The sequence below is a fragment of the Cotesia glomerata genome, linkage group LG1 (assembly GCF_020080835.1).
Source record: "Cotesia glomerata isolate CgM1 linkage group LG1, MPM_Cglom_v2.3, whole genome shotgun sequence".
NCBI classification, from domain to species: Eukaryota; Metazoa; Arthropoda; class Insecta; order Hymenoptera; family Braconidae; genus Cotesia; species Cotesia glomerata.
Genome location: NC_058158.1, coordinates 29,083,498 through 29,104,250, shown reverse-complemented (window position 1 = coordinate 29,104,250; position 20,753 = coordinate 29,083,498). Strand labels below are relative to the sequence as shown.

Below are 20,753 nucleotides of genomic sequence, written 5' to 3'. Positions count from 1 at the left end.
TGATACGCGGCCACACAACCACGGTAAAAGGACAAATAAGACTAAAAAACTAAAGACTAAATAGAAAAAAAGACGTTTAAAATAAAAATAAATAAAAAAACAGGTTCATTACAACAGCAACGACGACGACCAAGACGCTTTAGCGCAAGTACAGTCGATTAATTGTGGGCACTGGAGCACATATATACACTTATACTTGTATAACTAGTTACCCCGCACGACTTTTCAACCTGCTACTCCCACAGCCTGTTATTGCGCGGCTGTTTAAACGATCTAGGATAAATTCTTGGTAAAAATACCCAAGCTTTAAAAGTCTATTTTTTATTTTTCTAATTCATCTTTTTGCCCCCATTTTTTTTTTATTCATTAAGAAAGCGAGCCCGCATGCCTGTTTCGCGGTTTTGCAATACCGTTTTTTAAGAGAAAGAATGATTGTCTGGGGTAAAAAATAAGAAAAGAATATTAACCGAGAGGTGTTATTTTTTATGTTTTTAATGGTAGATATTTATCTATCAGTACTAATTTTTTCTTACTATCATTTGTTTCAGGAAGAAGCGAGGTGCTGTGGACTTACAAAGAGGATCAATTTGCGGTGTTCGCACTGCCGTCGAACGGTGTAAAAAAAAGAAAGATACTAAGCTGAGAAAGTACTGCAGCAGTAGGACTAGTACATTAAGTTTAATTGACAAGGAAGGTTGTTGTGATAGGAATACCAGTGGCCGAGGGATAGTGCTACCACGAATAAAAGTTACTGCAGCGTACACCAGTGTAACGCTTAAATTTACGACTGGACAACTGGACCATCGTAGTGTTGTCACTGCTACTGCTACTGTTACTGTTACTATTACTATTAATACTACTACTACTACTACTGGTGCTTATACTAGTGGTATAAGTGGGGACCGAGGTGTAGGTGTAGGTGAGACCAGTGAGGGTGAGAGCCGCGACCACCGTAGTAGTGGGAAGTACATTCAAGTGTACCCCTTGTGCAAGTACCGGTAACGGATGGCCATATACCCCATTCGATATCGCAAGCCACTGAAATCCCCAAGTGGCCGCTGCCTCGCGTGACATTTCAATAAAATTTATTTTACCACTTTTACTCAAGTCTATGTTACCTAAGCGATACTTATTCTCTAAAGATTTATCGTAAAAAATAAATAAACAATAAATAAATAAAAATAAATAAGTAGCTTCGAAGACTTACAAGTTTTCTAATGAATTTTTAAATGACTTGAAGTGCTGCTAAAAATATCAGTCGTAAACCAGATGGGTTAGAAAAGTTTTCAACAACACGAAATGGCGGTCGTGCCTCCACGACCGCGGGAAAAAATAGATCACGATTTAATTATTGAAAATTGAGGAAAACTGTTCCAACAATATGTAATTGAAAAATGAATTTCAAGACTAGAAGAAAATCAATCGCCTAAATTTGAACTAGTGTAGTATTTTTATAACATAATTTAAATATTTTTTCGTATATTATATCTATGATAAATTTTGCTGAGGTTAGTTTTTTATTTATTCTCAAGAGAACGACGTAGATAGCGACGAGCACTAGTAGCGAGGATGTCAAGGTCGAGTGGCTGTCAGCAATCATTGAAAAGTGCCATCGGCTTCACGGATCATTTAAGTCACTGATGTGGAATAGTCAGTTTGCAAAGTAGAAAACTCTTGTATTTCTACTTATACCGCACCCAATACTGTTTTTTGTCCCACTCAATGTGATAGTATTCTGTATCATATGTATATACCTATACATCTATATTTAATTGCACTAGACGACTGAAAGTCCTATTGAAGGCTCCTAAGTGGATCGTCTAAAACAAAGAAGAGTGCCATTGAAGTCCCCTTCATAACAATATAACAGCAACAACGATACTGTACTGAGTGGTCACAATGAAGATTTCCGGGGTGGAAGCGAGTGTCCCATTACTGGGTGCAATGGCGCCCAGGTGTATCGTCAAACAGGCCACGGTTAAACGGTGCGTCGCCGCGTTGCTTCTCGTCTCAGTGGCCAGCATTTTTTATTACACTCACTACGTTATCAGCACGCCGCTGTCCAGGTAAATCATCTGATTTTTTTATTATAAATTATGGCTCACAGCTCATAAGCCACCAAGCTGTCTTATAAATATTCTTGCGAACTTTTTATACTGTAATGTAATACGAGCAATCTGTGGAATAATTGACGGCGCATGTTTTTAAATCGCATATCATCGAGTAATCTGCATGCTCAGTAGTTGAGCGCGACACGTTATACTCCCATTGATCAAACCCCATGGATTTTCGAGATTATCGCGGATTTATTTATAGAAATAAAAATAAAATCTAAGCAAAGAAAAATAAATCAAAGAACTAAAGTTTTGATGACAATGAAGTCTCGTACAATAAAAAAAAAAGGCTATTTTAAATCAAGAACATTTTTGTCTTCAAAAATTTTTTCCCAAAGTAAAAAAACTATTTTTCTTACACGGAGAGAAATTTATAAGAACCTTTCCAAAAATTATGGGAATGGTTACTATAATATTATAGGAATGACGCACATAATAATAGAAAAATGTTTATGTTCATAATAATGAAGCAATCACATCAAAAATATAAAGTAATTATTATATATTTTTTTGCTAATAAATTTTTAACTTCCCGCTAAGAAAATTGAAAATTTGCAAAAATCGGGAAGTTATTGGTTTTACCCCGTTTTTCAAAAATCGAGTTTTCATCAGATCTCGACGTTTTGAGGTCCTAGGAAGCTTCCCTGACTATTCCCGCAAGGGTGTCACTATGTCTGTATGTATGTTTAAAACTCAATTGTTTAAAACTTTTGAGTCAAGAAAATAGTTTACTTGAATCAAGATATTCATAAAGATAAAATGTTTTGAAGGCAAGAATATTGTTTTGGAACCAAGATATCGTTTTTTTTATTTTTTTTTTTTGTGTGTAGAGTTTACCGTAAATTCAAAATCAAGTAGAGTTTTGCGGATAAAGCGATTATTTTATCATTAGTTTTCTGTAAATTTTATTAGTTCAAACGTCCATTTGAAATGATCTCTCATACATGTGAGTTTGTAGGAGTATGTGTTTTCCATCATTCTCGCGGGAAATAGAGCTTTGGCATGGTGGAGACGAAAAGGCAAATACACGTCTAGTCGCTTGGCCAACCGAACGGCGAATTTTAGCTGGTATGCTTGCCGCGATCTCTTGCTAGTATGGCTACTACGTATACGGCAAACTTTTAGTTAACAAACTAGAGAATCGAGGCAAGCGGGTCATTTAGCGTAACGAGTTGCCGGGTACCTCCCACGGGTTTAGAAACTCTGTCTCGGTTTGTTATATATATGTACAACCGTATATATTGAGAGCAAAGTATACCTAACACTGCCGGGAACCGGGTACTGGATGTACACAACAGGAGTGGAGAGTACGGCCCCTTTCGAATGACCCCAGAGTTAGTTTCATCAACAAGGACCTGATCCTCAGTGATGAGTTTTCTTTGAAAGCTGCCTCTGGCTTTGTGGGATTACCTTGATTTTGTTTAAGTTTTAAGGGCTTTTACAAATATTAATTAACGTACATTTATTCAGGGCTTTGTTTTCTATTCTAAATTTCCTGTTTTAAATTATCTCAATGATGATGGTACACTTACACTTTAACAGATTACACTATGGTAAATTTTAATTCTCCAGTAAAGAACCATTTGTTTTATTTTTTAATTAACGTAGAAAAACAAAAAAGGCACCTCTCTGTTTAGATAAAATTTCAAGTGAGATCAACTATTTCAAATTAAATTTCTGATAAAAAATAAAACACTAGTCGCTTGTTGAAATTGATACGACGGCTATTACTCACTCTAGAAAATTTTTCATGAAATTTAAATATACGTTTCCAGTTTTTCTCTGCACTTTTTGTTTAATTAATAAAAAAATATTTTAGTTTATTTGGATTGATATCATTTACCAGTTAGTTTTTTTAAGTTTTATTATTCTTAAAATATTCGGTAGCATGTAAATAGTAATAATAATAATAATAATTTTAGATAATTTATACATCACATATAGAATCCAATAGGAGCTATAGTTTAAAAACAGGAATTTTTCATTAACGCTCCTGAAATCCTCTTTGGGTGAAGAATTTCTTAAAATCCGTTCTTAGCTGACCGCTATGTTGCAAAAGTAATATTCCAACCAAATTTCAAGTTTCTAGGTCCTATGGTTCCCGAGATTTCGCGATGAGTGACTTTATAGATAAGAATCTCCTTTAATTACATAGATAACCAGGAAATCGAAGTTTTTATAAACAATGAGCACTAACCCACACTGAAAAAATATATATACGCATATATGCTGACAAAAATACATATACGTCGCACATATAAAATATATACGCCACATACTTTTTTTTTGCCCCCGTATATGCGGCATATATTTTTTTTCAGTACGGGAATGTACCTTTTTTTTTTTTTTTTTTTTGGGAGAGAAGAGGGAAATCTTCATAAGACACCGGCTAGATGTTGATGATTTGGTTGCCGGTAGTGTGAGATTTTTACTCACTAAAACCCTCCCCTCTCTTGTACCTGATACTGCGGGACCGCGTTAGCATTACTTCGTAGTACCAGGCTCCCTCCAAGCTACTCCTGTAGCTATTCCTCCTATATAATCCCGTAGATATTACTCCGCTTTTTTTCCTCTTTCCTCTTCTCCAGCAGGACCTCACGCGTCAGCCTTCAAGGCCTCGACATATGGGATTTTTTACGTCCCTTCTACTATTCCCTCCGTTTTGCGGCTGTGGCCGACTTACAGTCTGTACTCGCATTTGCCTGTGCCCCGTCTATTAGCACAGGGGCACAGTGACCAAGGAAACCACAGAGACCTGGTCAAGGTACAGTCGGCAAGGAAGCAAGCCCCGGAAAATCGCAGAAAAATTGCGACTGCCAGGGCTCGAACCCACGCCTGAGCGACTACTGTATGGTAGTTTAAGACTTAAACCGCTCGGTCACGCAGTCGCCTAATGTATCTTATGTATTTAATAATTGACTAAGTATGATATGTTATTATAAACAAAGAGAAAGATGTATTTGAATTTAAATATTATTTTCGAATGCTTGAATGCACGCTTCAACATAAAGCTTGTTAAAACCTATCATATTACTCGTGCACCAATGATTTAATTAACAAACTCTTTGACCACTTATTTTTTGCTTTCACAGAAAAACATTCCGTTTATACTTTTATATATTTATCCTTTAGGAGAAAAAAAAAATTGTTACTTTATCTTTTTTCTGTCTATTTGTTTATAAACATTTGTTTATAAACATCTTTGTGCTTCAGGCATTTTATATTTTACTATTTGCTTGAAATTATTCAATAGAGAATGAAGATAAATTTTTTAGATAATTATAAGTAATTAACAAAAATTTGTAAAACGCGACGTTTATGCACATCTGATCGGTAAACTGGTTGGATTGGAATTTTCAAAGAAGTTCTTTCTCATCCCCATTAATGTTAGACTCTGGGGAATTACAAAATTCAAAATGAGAGTACTTTCTCAGTTAACGAGAGTGAATGAGTGAATAAATGAACGAGAGAGAAAGGGGATAAAGAAGGAGTCCTGGTAAGCCCATGCTTAATTAGAGGAGACATATAACTTGGAGTAGTTTCTGCGTACATCCTTTACCCTCTGACAATCTAACGCGAACCAATCTCTGTTCGTCACATAATCAGGAAAGGCGTGGAAACTTAGTTCATGATAAACGGGATCTATAAAACATTTTGCAACCTAATCTAAAGACGCTTGCCAACTTTGTCCAACCCCGGTATCATTTACCTTCTCCAAACATTATCCTTTTTTTTTATTTTTCAATGAAGTCACCCTCTTTTCACTATTATTCTCCGTAAGACCTATCAATACGGTATTTTATTTCAAATACATGTCTCCTTTATCAGTCAGTTCATTGTTAAATTTTATGAATATCCTTTTAAATCAATAAATAATGATTGAAATTTAATTAATAAACTTTAATACCGTCCCTTGCTATTTTCCTAATAAATCTTTAGATTACATCTTTCCCTAACTTACTTTTGATTTAAGGACATGCAGTACCCAAAACAGATATTTTAAGAAATTGAAAAAATATAAAGTACGAACGAAAGTATTCTTTTGACATGAGAAGTAGCAGAATGTATTATGAAGTGAGCGAGCATAAATTCATTAAAGTTGGACATGCATCTATTGCTGACCAACTCATTGTCCACAACTTCGGGTAACTTTTGCGTCAACGTTTGAGTTTAGAATTATATCTCAATGATATATTAAAGTTTAATTAGATTTTATGTGATGAACTAATTTGACCAAAACTGATTTCATTGAAATTTTTCAAGCATCAGAAATAGTAGTATATTACGCGAGTTCGAGTATTTTGAAATTATAATTATAATAGTCAAAGTTACTCAGAATAGAGTTTGATTTCAGATCAGTGGATTTATATCAATTAATAAAATATAATCATTGAATAACTTTTTTAAATTTTTTGTTATGAATTTTCTTATTGTTACTTGATAAACTTTAATTATGATGATTCATTCACTAACAAAAAAATTAACTCGATTCAAGAGAAAAAATCGTGAACCAAGATCATTTTGAAGAATTTGATCGCTTTGAAAAATTTTGAAACTAAGAAATTGTTCTTGTTTTGAGTAAATTTGACTTGACTCAAAAATTTTTCTGCTTGATTACAGACAGTTAAACTCTTTAAGTGCCGATCCCATCTTTTTCTCGCGTCGCACTCACGGCGAGAAACGGTACTATCCTTGTTGCACTCGTGATGATAAAGCTAATTGCAGTTTTATGTTTTTCTCTTAAACAAATGAGAATTTCGAAAAAAACGCTCAGCTATAAAATAGATAATTTAAAAATCTATTACGTAGCTGAGCGTTTTTTTCGAAAATCTTCTTTATTTAGACGAGAAATGAAAAGCTGCAATCATAGGGACCGGCTCTTAAAGTGATTTTTTTTTTGGCTCCATATTTTGTATAGAGTATATATGTTGTAATTAGAATTTATTTTATTATCAATTTATAAAAAAAATAAAACATTCATCTTCGTTAACTTTTACTGAAAATTTCATATATTTTACTAAAGGATTAAAATAAGCATTAACTGTAATTTTAGCGTTGTATCTTTTATTAGTCGGCGCTAGTGTGCGTCGGCAGGGAAATCAGGCCGGATATTTATCACACGCCCAATCACTATGCCAATTCAAGTGTCGTGCAAATGAATCCTATCCATATATTGGTATACATTGACAAACCAAACTCTCGGAATATAAACGGCCTCAATACAAAATACTACACATATATAATACAAATACACTCTAATGTTCTCTCACTTTTAATACCTTCACATAACTATTTTTCGTCCCGTTCCTATAGCATATATAATAATAACATCCAATACACATGCGTTTCAGAAGTACGTGCTACATACTAAACATTTAAATTAATAAAGTTATCGCGTAAATATTTATTTAAAAAAGAAGAACTTGACAGCAATAAAAAAAAAAAAAAAAAAACATTTAATCAACCAAGTTAATAAAAAATAAAATATATATGTTATTAAAATGGATATATAATCAAAATTTTTCGTAAACATAATTTTGCAGTCTCAAAGTTATTTCGCCATAAATAATAAACACTTAATAAAAAGTTCTTTATTACAGGCAGTGAAACAAGTACTTGAAGGAGAAACATTTAACCCGGGAATTGATGTGAGAAATATTGGATAAAACACACGAAACACGCGCCAGACCGGGAAATTGTGAGGCGAAGGGTGCTCGTAAAAAGTTTCGACTATTTCCGGAGAAAATATATACCAATTCCGTATATTCTGTGCATATCCATACACATATAATGATACAAGTACAAATACAAATAGAATATAATGTTATAAAGAATACAAGTAAAATATTCAAAAGTTAATGCTTCAAATTTTTATTCATTTATTCCACAATCAAATCATAAACATATAGGTCGGATATATTATACATCGTATGTACATATACCTATTATCATATTGCCTTTGAATAATAAATGTGCACATAAGCTCACAGATACATATTTTAAAAATAACCTATAATGTACGAAAGTTGAGTGTTACCAGCTCAATAAGCTAAACATGTGCTTGTGCTATTGAATTGATTTTCTGTTCCTTCACTACACTCCATCACACTGTGACTAAACATGTATATATGTGCTGAGATATAAAATCAATGAATAAGATGCTTCTATATAACGTGCGCGGTTTTTGCATATGTAAATAAATTCAAATGATAAATAAATAAATCTATACTCGTAAATAATGATAACAACTCACACTATTTAATTTCATATTTTATAAATAAGTGCCAATCACAATATTTAAAGACATTAACGATTCAAGTTTTATTATTTTTTAATTATTAATATTTAAAATACTTCATCCCGATTCGGTGACGTAAATACAAAGCAACTAGGCAGGAGTGCTTACTACAGGAATCAGACCACGAGATAGACCGTCAGGGTGACTGGGCTATCGCGGTGTATAAACATTAATATGCATATTTATCGTTTAGTTGCACGTGATATATATTTTTAAATGTCTGTTTCATGCACAGTAAACCCTTACGTATACACATTTATTTATTTACTTTTTTTTTATTTATCTTCTACTCTACTAATATTAACGCACATATAGCGCATATAGTACATAGAGATGAGCATTGTTCCATTTTACAGAGAGTAACGTGTACTCGATGGGTCATTGGATTAATTGCAATGTCCACTATGACAATACCCTTGCTTATCAGATAAAACGAGAATGTCAATTCTATTAAATGGCTTTTTACAAACAAAATCATTTTAAACTCACCATTAAAAGACTTTTATTACTTCAATAATTTGCACTCTCCGATTATCGACGTTTTTTTTATTTTTTCTTCTTTGTGCATATTTTTTAACATAAATGCTGGTTTTCATTTTATCTAGACTTATAAATACACTGATAAAAGATACCGATTTCTCGAGAATCCCGATTCAATATCAGATCAATAGAAAAAGGGATCTTCAACTTTTATAGCGCCATTGACTACTGTGAGCATTAAATTAATCGCGAAAACGATTTTAATTGAATGAGCCATAGAATGATGAGATTCAGATATTTGTGTAATAATATTAAATTGGAGGAGCGACTCAATGATACACTTAGTATCTAGTTAAGGAATAAAAGAAGCCAGATAACAGTCTCGATTTCAATATTCTAAGATACAACCGCAGCATTTCATGTTATTATCGTTATTCGTATTTGATAAAATTTTCCAACGTATTCAAATTATCATTATGAACACATAAATAAATTAAAAAATAAAACAAAAAAAAGATTGATTTTTTTCTTATCGAGTAAAAATAAACAGAAGCGAAAGGAAAGCTTGATAATTCTAAAGTACCGAATAATGTTTCAGTAAATGTTTACATGGACTGCAAAGCCAATTGTACGACAGTAAACATACGTGAGACATTAGAGTAACAAACAAATGTGCATGCCTCCGCTCAGCTCGCTCGGTCCAAGCAAACGGAGTAGAGTATGAGGTTGTATACATATATATGGCTCGTTTGGGAGCACGATGTCCGTTTATGCACCACTAACATTAATGTGACCCCTACGGGTCTCATCTGAATGTTTGTGGCTGAGTGACGACCGGTAGTGTATGCTGCTAATCACGCTTCTAATCACGCTCTTGTAGGAAATTAACTACTGTCATAGTTATATCGTTTGGTTACTCAAAGGAATCAATTAAGAACTTCTATAGCAACCTTCTTCAGATTTTTAATTGCATCTATCGCTGGCTGACATTGCTATTTATTCAATAAATTTAACCTTTCGGTACTCAGGTTTTTAAGAGATCCCTGCATGCTGAGTTTTAATTGACATATTACAATAGCTGTCAGAAATTTTGTTGCTAATTATTTAAAGTTTCATTTAAAATTAATCTAAAAATGTTCTCAGACCTAAACTTATAATTTATTTTGTTATAAAATTTTTTTAATTGATTTAAAATGACGATTTTTTATGAAATTAATAAAAATTTTAATGGAACTAAAAATTTTTGAAAATATTAGGTTAAACTGTAAAAAAAAAAAAATTGTTTTCATAATCAATTTAAATTTTATAAAATAATATTTTGTGCACTTAAAATAAATTAGGCAACACTGTCAAACTAAAAAGTATCGCAGCAACGGGTGTAACCTCGTTAGGATGTTTAACACGTGTGACAGAAGTTTGATAATAATTTATTTGTTATTTGATAGATAAAACTAAAATCAAAATTAGTTTCTTTATATTGAATTTCAGAATTTCATTAAAAAAGTGTTCAAATAGAATAAATTTAGAAAATTCAAGGAATTTTTCATGAATCGTCAAAGTCTTTGAAGTACAAATTTTTGTCGGAAAAATTCGTTTGTGTAAATTTATTTGTACATTAAAAATCCCTGAAAATGTAACTTATACTAATTGAATTTATTCAATAATCTCGAAAAAAAATCAATGAAATAAATACCGACCGACTGGCCAATACAAATAGATCACAGGCCAAAGAGTAACTAGATTCCATCAATAAAAAATTTTTCGTCTAAAAAAATGTAGTCATGATATCATAATTTAGAATAAAAAAATAGTATAACAGATTGGGAAAAAGTAAAGAAATAAATTAAAACAAAAATAAATAGTGGATTCTCGCAATGAAATGAAAAAGAATGGACAAGTGAAAGCCATACATGTGGCTGGTAAAGTCAATATAATTTTTTTTTATTATTCTATCAATAATGTGTATTGATGGCGGGCTCGGGGGTGGGTAAAGTGTGTACGTAGCCAGCCGGAGTATCAGAGAGTAATATACAGATATACATAAACAAGTATAGTCATAATAGAGTGAATAAAAAATATGAGAATGGGTGTGGGAGGAAAAGGATGAAAAAAGCTAGTAATAATGAATGAGAGAAAAAGGCTTTTTTTACCAATGGACGTATACCGCACGGCCGAACGATCGCGTTCTATTGATTAGAATTCCAATTATTGGCTCGGACTGAGAGGTAGTAGTCCTTTTTTATATATTGTTTTTTCCATTTTTTTCATCATTTATTTATTTTACTTTACTTTATTTTATCCGTATTCTATCATTTTTCCTCCCTTATTCCACTTCTACTCTACCGCACTTATTTTCTTATTTTACTCGTTACTTCTCCGATCTGTTGATCCAATATTACCTTTATTTTTTCGCCTTCCTATTCACATACGCACAGTATATCTCCTTTTTTTGCCAAGCTCGTCAGTACAGTAAAAGCTTGTACATATATAACGAACGCGTTAATAAATTCAACACATACCCATTCGATAATCCGATTTACTCAAAAAACATCACGACTTATATTATTTGTAATTTTATCTTGCCAATTACAAAAAAAAAATTTTCAATTTTTCTGAGCGAGAAGTTAAAAGAAAAACGTACAAACATAGTTTAAAAAAGATGATGACGAAAAGTAGAATAAAAGTTTTATGCATCTATTAATATTTATAAATATATGTACATCAAGCAATAAACTTTAAAATTAAACGAAGCATCAACAATTCTCTTGAATATTTTTAATCATGCTTCATGAATAGCCTGAAAGGAACTTTGTGCATCGAATATTGATCAAAGACTTGGCATTATTCACTCCCTTGTTCCTGTTGCGCTCTCGTTCTCTCTTAACTGTTATAGTCTTATATGAGCTTTTGATAGGAATGGAACGAAGAATCTGACGTTCAAATTAGAAGTGCTTTTAAACTATATGACAAAAGCTCTTTCGTACGGTGTCATGATACTGTCTTTACTACTCACTTTCTTTGCAAAATACTTTAGTTTTTAATATTGATTCATTAAATAACAATTTCAAATGCAATATAAAACTCAAATAGTATTTCCATTTTTATCTTCACTGTAAAAAATTTTTCGTCATTGCGTAGAGTGTAATATTCTACACACAAATTTTTACACACTACACAATGACGAAAAATTTTTTACTGTGTATATTAATCTAAATTATTCCAATTGATAGCTAAGTAAATTATTATAATTGTAATAAGAATTTACAGAAGAAATTTTAATAGAATCGCTCGAGAACACTCGTTTGAAGTTCCCTTTACCCTGGATAAGAGCTCGATGTCTTTTTTGTCAAAGTATGATTACCGAGTAATGAATCCATCTCGGGGACGTAATGATCCTCATCTCCTCTTATTTTCATCGCTAACGATACATTAATTGTCCAAATTAAAACGATTTGCCGCACAAATTGCTAGCTCATCGCCGTCTGCCCTTCAAACCCCGTCGATCATTTCCACTCTCTCTCCATGATAATTTTCCCGTCTCGCAGATATAATTGGATATCACATCAATCTTAAGGTTGTCTTATCACAAATGTTATTCCGATAATACACGGAGCTATTTTAAAGCAATAAACTGAATGTTTTTGTAGAAAATATGAAATAATAGCGATATTTATTTATGTTTTTTAATTTTATTGTACCTTTGATGTAATAGCTTACTTTTTTTTTCATTTGCAATATATTTCTTACTTCTAATCGAAAATAACTGGGTGAATTAAACTTTATTGAAATCAAAGGTTGAAGGTGCCCTAAACATTTCAGCGAAGTAATTTTATCCTCCGAGAAATCATTCTTCCGGAGGTTCGTGAATTACCGGAAAGCCTCTCATACCACAGTAGCTAAATTTTGTTGTATTTTTTTTCTGCTCAAACAACTCGGCTGCTCAATCATCGCATCTTCTCCCTTCTCACTCTGTAGATATATATTTTTGTTCTTCCTTCTGTTACGGATGAGCTGAATATACCAAAGGTCTCATCTAGTAGCAGAGGTATACTTTCGACTACTCGAATACCGTCTTGAGACGTACAATTTTTCGGATTTTTGTCTTATATCTAATATCTTTTCTCTTCTTTTATCTGACAAGACGTTTAGAGGTTCTCGATAAAAGAACATTTTGATTTAGCCGCCGTGATATGTATATAGTTATAAAAGTAAGGTTAGACGAATGAGTGTGTGTCGTAAAAAGAGAAGCGATGTAAAGAGCTCAAAAAGAAAGAAGGAATTCACTACATACCTACACTAATAAAAAAATAAAATTTCTCTAGCTGGAAATTCACCCGCAGCTAAAGATGTCAAATAGTCGAAAAAGGAATCACTTCTGACATCCATCTACTCACGGATGAAATCGAAAAATCAGATATCGGTTCGACATACAGACATACATATATAGACTTACATCTATATAATTTGTGTGAAACTTTTTATATTTACTTTCCTTCAAAATAAAACATAATTCAAAATAAATTCGCAAAGTTATTTTCTCGCAGACAGAAACGTCTATATGAAAAACGATATTTTAAAATGTATAAAAAGTATCGGAAACTTTATTTTGACTTTTTTAGATAACTAAAGTAAAAAATGGCCCAAAGGGTATTTTGCATATAACAGCTAAATCGAAGAAAAATGTGGACGTTATAAAAAAATATATAATCAACCTTACACGCAACTGTTCGTGTTTTAAATATAAAATACAGAGAATTCGGAGTTTACTTTGTAGTCGCCGCAATGTCAGAAGCAATTAGCCGAATATCACTGATAGAACACGAAGTATATTTTTATGGATATGTAGCCTTTACTTTGATCGTACTCGGCTGATGGCCACGCACTCTACTAAACTACATACATGCACCACACGCCGGTCTTCCCTTATCGTTATTTTATCTCTTTCGCTTTCGCTTTCTCACCCTCGGTCCCTGCCTCAAAAACTATGGCTTTATCACAAACACGAAAGTTGTAAAAGATACTCTGGGCTTAATCAAATACAATTATTATTATTATTATTATTTTTGCTACTATTATTATTACTATCGGTATATGCACAGTATTCACTTCTTCACAAGCAACTAAAATGCTACATTTTTTTGAATCATAAAACGAACTGAATACGAAATAAACTCTATTTTCCTGTTAAATAACTGTATTTATTAGATATTTTAGTTTTACAAAAAAACTACAGCGCGTAGATATAAAATGTAGAGATGAAATTAAATATTTAATACGAATTATATTTTTTGCCAACACGAGTTCCCTCAAACGTAAATCCTTGGGACACAACAAATCTCCAGTGAGAAATTATTAACGCGGAAAAAAACATCTGACGAGATTTTGAGTGGTCGTCGACAAATTTCTGTTTCTCTTTCACTCATTTTCGGTCTTTATTTGTCCCGCGGTATGAATATAAGTATATTACACGTTATATGTGGCAGGATATATGTACATAAGCATTCCCTCATGCTTTTTAACATTTGAAAGTATATACTAATACCAGAGGCCATGGTAATAACTGAATGTGCTTCGCATTTATGCTTTCGAGTCAGAAGTGTACCCGTGGGATTGTCGGGTGTTCGTTTGCATGCATATCTAAATCCCACTGCCAACGGGTCTCGGTAAAGTGTATCTAGGACAGTGGACACGTACGTTCCGCATATTCGAGCTTTTATGTGTTTGCTTTTGAGAAAAAACACTGGAGAAAAATTCCATACGCTATAAAAGACGTGTATAGTAATGAAAAAAAAGACCAATTGCGATAGCGGGCTTCATTTTTATTTATATATATATATATATATATATATTCTTTAGCTTTGTTAATTTTTGCTTTTGATACTCGTAAATACAGAAACTATAAGGGCTATAAACAACCTCTATTAATATCAACATGTAGAATCCAGATTATTTGGAAGATTAAAGCGTGACTTTTCCGTTGGATTCGTAAATTAAATAAAAAAAAAAAAATTTTTAGAGAGACATAGATTTTCTACAATGTAGTGTACACCAATAAACGGGCATTCAATATACTTTGGGCGCCACGTATTTTCTCAAAGCTTTCTCGTTAACGTTCTTCTTTTCGATTAGATGGAAAGAAGTAGTTTGTAGTTAAAAGACTTCCTGACTTTTAGCTCTCAGTGCTGCTAGAGATAATTGGGACCTACTGGGAATATCAGTTGCTTCGGGTTGGAAGAATTTGATTAGTGGAACGTACTAAAAACTCTTAACAAGTGAACGCCATTACGTTTAAAAGTAAAATAAAAATAAAAATTCAAGACCGGTAATAGTATTAGTAATTCCATTAAATTGTTAGTTACTTATTGAATTAAATCGCTCGGATAAAGAAGCTCAGTGTTTTTGTGTATGAATGAATAGCTGCAAATTTAATAAATGAATGACGTGTATTCTATGTCAGAAAAAGCTCTCAAAAAAATGCTCACGAAACCGCAGATAAATCAAGTGACGTGTTATCAGCATTTTCATTTTTCAAAAAGCAACACGTCACGTCAGGTACCGATCATTTTTCTCAAACCGTCTCTTATTTACAGCAGCTCTTGAGCTCTATCTTTCTGTCTGTATAGAGCGACTTATATTTTGTATCGATTAGTTTTTGCTACTCTAGGGAAAGTCACTTAGGTGATGATGATACCTCAGTTTATCCCTACACATCAGTCAATTTCTGTCTCCGTGACATACTCCATCATTGTCTTGTAGCCCGATAAAAATAACATAATTTACAGACATTGAAGAAGTATAAAGTATTTTCATAAGTGAAATGTACTTTTCCGAAAATTTATGGATAGATTTTTTTATTTATGTTTGTATTACAGAAGAGTATGCATAACCGAGATTAATATTGATAATATATATTAACGTTGCAGTTTGATCCATCGGGACACGAGACCGGAACCAGCGATAAGATGTTCAACCCTGAGGGGTGCTACAAGACTACCGGTGGCTCCAGATCATCGTAGCGAAGCAAGATTGAGGATCGACCCAAAGGTTCTGGTCTTTGTTGAGACTCTCTACTCGAGGGTGGGTCGAGAGATCGCCGAGTTGCTCGTTTACAATCGGATTAAGTGAGTATGATGGGCATATTCATAGAATGATAAAACTGAAAAGTCTCGTTTTTATTTTTTGCATTTTTTTCCGAGCTTTCATATTTAAATTATTTTATGCTCGTTCCATTTACATAACTATGTTTTATTTTATGTCAGTACATGATTTGTTAATTTCTCTTTTTTATTAAACTGTCTATGTTATGGAATTTCTCAAAATACTAATTGAACGTTTCATTTTATGAAATGAATTTTTATCTTGATTTTAACATATTCATTTTGAATTCATTATCTAAATTGGACCTATACAAGTACTTTGCTTTTATGCCAAATGGTACTTAATGATTAATATATAATGTACTTATTAAGAGTTTAAAAATATTGTTCGCTTTGATGAATATGATTATGATTGCTGTTTTATAAAGAGACAGAAGTTAGCATGAGGATAACAAAAAGCAGCTTATTTTTAAGTTTAATTCTATAAAATTTCACAATTAATTACAATTCCAATCAACTAAAAGTAAGACGAGGAAACCAACGAAGTACCGTTCAAAGTCATATACATATATACATGTACGAAAGTGTAATGAGAGAAATGGACATTTACCTGTATATTACTATAACTTTCATAACCTCGGTGATACCTCATAATTGGTAATAATATTTCGAAGCGCTATGAAGGCTAGTAATTAACAGCGTGATTGCGTGATGCAATACTATGTTCCAAACTTAATCAAAGTGAAACGGAAAAATAATTAAAGCAGCGTTAGAATTCTAATTAATTAAATTCTGAAGGAAATTGTAAAAGAGCTCGAGACCAGTGGATTTGTAGCAATTATATCCATTATAAAAGAAAGAGTGAAAAAAAAAAGGTGGAAAGTGTGGAGTAGAAGTGAAAATTGAATTACCCGACAAAAGTCGATCACACAAGTCCAACAAGGAACTTTAAATAAAAGAGCTGCTGAAGGTATAAATTGCTGGAGAAGGTGGAAATTGACGAGAAATGCCAGTACGTTCATTAAGATAATCACTGATGCCTGAATAAATTTCAAACTCAGATCACTCCCAACGATTTGGCTCACTTTGCAGTATATACACGTTATTTCCTCTTGCTTGCATCCTCTCTATCTACATTTGTACACCAGTTAGGTATGTCGTTTTCACTGGTACGAAATAGTTGTACCACCCAATTTCTCTCTCTATTACTCCACTCTGTATACTTAAAAATATACATACACACGCATTACCTCTAATCTTTGTTTATCACCACTAATTTCCGGTTTTGTTAGTTTGTATGCTCATAAAATTATAATTTACTAAATCTCTATACATTTTTATGGCCTCATTACTTAGTTATTTTTCAATTTTTTATTTTAATCTCTTACTTCCTATACTTATACTCATAAAGAAATATCATTGTACTCATTTTTTTTTATTCTTGTATTATCAAACATTCCAAATGAATGTTGTTTTGATAGAGATATTTTTTTACAATCTTATCAAGGCTTAAAAGTTTCAAATGAGATGTACCAGACGTACTACATTTAAACCAAATATATTCAAGTTGAAAGTCGAAGAAACCTTGAAAAAAATTAACAGTGTTAGTATGCAGGAATCAAACCTACATCTTTTGATATCGCGCGAACTGTTTTAAGCAAAACCAACATTGGCTATGTAATTAGACTAACACATCATTTGCTTTTAACTTGACACAGCAACCATTTGGAAATTTTAATTGAATGGGAAATGTCTGGTTCATCTCATCAAAAAAAATTAAGATTGTAATATTGATAAGATTTTTGTAGACGATCCCCTCCACTCTTTTTCGTGGAAAATCGTGGGAAGTTGAAGTTGGAGAACGAAGACGTTAAAGAGACTCCACTGTACTGATATTTTTTATACAACAAACCAACTTTTTTTCATTAATTTAAAAACGAGTCACATCTTTTCTCCCCTTGCACTCATCGAGAGAATTCGTACTGTTTTTGTCACTCGCAACAGTGAAGCTATTGCAGATAATTAAATAATCTATCGAGTAACAGAGCGTTTTTTCTAAAATTTTTCTTTATTTATAAGAAATTCATTAACCTGCAATAACTGAGACCGCCTCTTAATCCGAAAATATAACCTAACAATCCAGAGAATAATTACGTCTGAATTCTTAAGTAGAAAGTTAATCAACTGACAAATCAATAGCTCAATAAATTAATCAACTGACTGTGAATTAAATCAATACTGTCAGTTGATGAAATACCATTGAAATTGCTAATAGCTCACATACCGCTAGCAGAATTAATTTCGTATCATTAATGTATTATCAAAATTACAATCACGGCTCGAGATTATTGAGGTAAAAGTACTTTGTTGCTAAATTAAATCCCTTTATCCCTTTATCAGATTACAATTCAATCTAGGAGATAGCCTCTAGAGCATACAACCCACCAACTAAACAGATCATTAAACTCCTTTTCATTAATTTTTTTTTAATCTTCAAAATACCAATCGACTATAAAATTTTATCGATAATTTCTATTTACCGAAAAAAGTAATTCTGTCAAATTCACTAACAATATTGACGATATTGTACAATAGCTTGGTTGAAAAAAATACTCTGCCAGCTATTTAATAAATTAAAAAAGAGAACAATCGTCCAACACCTGAATAAATATAACAATTAGTTTATTATTCATACACTGTAGTGATCGGGTTCGGTCTGTCTGGCAATATAAAGATTAAAATGGACCATTTGAATGATCGACTCGGAAATATTAAACCGCAACTATGTTACAATACCTTTGATGAAAATTAATTATCAGTTAGCTGCACACATAACTTTAGTGAGAGAATTCAATTGCGGACTGGTCTACTCATACAAATAACGTTATTACTTTATACATATATAGATCACAGTTATTGAGAGCCCTTTGTCATCGTAGATTCAAGGCTATAATATATAGAATATCGTATATACTGAACTGAAGTATGGTTGATATAGAGACAATGATATAGACATAGACATAGACATAGACACAGATGGCTTTATGATTAAGTCTTGTATAACTCTCTGAGGTAAAGCCCTTTTAGTACCCTCGGAAGAAAGAGGTCATTGAATTCTGAAATGGCGACTTAAAGCCAGAGAACATCCTGGGTTAAAGTAGAAACCAACTATGCTCAAACGGTTAATCCAACTGGACCGCATTGTTTGGAAAGGGAATCGCAGAAACACGTGCCAAACTTTCATTAAAATAGTCCAGTTAAATGTAACGTTCTGTCTGTTCAACTATCGTCAACGTCGACATAACTACTCCGTATGCATATGCCAGTATTTTTTTTTTATTGCTTTTGAAATTTTTTTTCAACATTCAAAAAATTAAAGTGTGCCGCAACATCTTTAACATGTATATGGTGAATCGATTAAACGAAATTGCCTTGAATATGAACAATTACGTCGAAACTTTTAAAAGAAAAGTGTAGTCTTGAGATTACACGAAAATTGAGGATAAAAAGAAAAAAAAAGAATAATAAAAAAGTAAAGGAGCTAAAAAGCTCTATAAGATACCCGACAACCCAGACATCTGCCGAGAGTTGAATATTATCTCTGAATGTCGTATCTTTTACCTATTATATAGTTTCATCTTTAGGAATCCATACAAACCTTTGAGCACTCCTCCACTAGCGAGCTATCATCCCACTCAATAGTTTCATCCTCAACATTTTTTTTTCTCCTATATCTTTCACGAGGACTCTTGTGTCCGAGCTTTCACCGTCATCATCAACTCCATTCATTTGTTCTATTCTCACAATAGTGAAGTACTGTGGGCGTTTTTTCTCTCTAAATGAACAGCAACTCTAAATTTCATATAGCATCAATAATATTTTTTTTTTTTTTTCAGTAGTTTTATAAAAAATTAATTAAAATAAAGATTAGATCTGCATGATAAATTTTCATTCATGTTTTAATGGTTAAAGGAGGAGAAATTTAGATGAATAATTTAGAGGATAGGATTAAAATTTTAGATCAATACGAAAGTAATGGAAAATTTTTGATGGAGAGTTTGGGAGCGCCTGAGGTACATGTGGTAATAAAAATGATGAAGAAGAAAGAGAAAAATAAAAAGAAGGTGAAGTTAAAGTTAAAGTTAAAGTAGACGGGAAAGTAGCGAAAGGAAAATGGTGTGATCGATTAAAAACTTCGTTATTGAGGGTAAATCGGAGAGCTAGCGATTGTATGGTGGTGAATGTATTTCAAATGGATCCCTAAAGGCTACAAGCTATTTAAAGGTAAAAAAAAAGACATGGAAAAATCCCAAAACACGAATGGACGTTATTACTAGCTGAAATTGTCAAAGCCGCAAGCACGAACGAACTGTCATGTGAAAAAGGTCTAAGTTCTTGAGAGAGTGGTCGAGAAGATAACCTGAAGCCAATACCACGTGTTCACTCTACTTTTCGGTAGACAACTTCCAATTCAATCTGAAAACTGGCGTCTGTTGGATACGAAGAATAAAAGAGTTTCGCGTATCCAGTTTGTTCATTTATTTTTAAGTTCATACGTAAGTGTATACTATACAGATTTTTTTAGATTTTTCTCCTATCCAGGTCCTTGCCGATCAACTCGAAACGATCTCCTTTTGTACAAACGAGTGTGTTCCCAATTTACGAAATTGTGTGACTGCTATTTTCTCATTCTTCTTACTTGCGCTCTTTGTTCACGATTGGCACTTGTGCTCGTATCGGCAAATATTCTCTCTCGGGACTGCG

The 20,753-nt window shown here is 32.6% G+C and overlaps 1 protein-coding gene across 3 annotated transcripts in view; it reads left to right on the top strand.

Moving 5' to 3' along the window:
- The window catches only part of LOC123274955 (bifunctional heparan sulfate N-deacetylase/N-sulfotransferase), a 161,033-nt gene that overhangs the window by 126,882 nt on the left and 13,398 nt on the right, over positions 1-20,753 (top strand). For all 3 annotated transcript variants that reach the window (XM_044742772.1, XM_044742771.1, XM_044742773.1), the window contains exons 2-3: positions 549-2,066; positions 15,816-16,013. In XM_044742772.1, coding sequence (XP_044598707.1) covers positions 1,900-2,066; positions 15,816-16,013 — 365 coding nt within the window. In that variant the 5' untranslated portion in view covers positions 549-1,899. The remainder of the gene's footprint in view (positions 1-548; positions 2,067-15,815; positions 16,014-20,753) is intronic.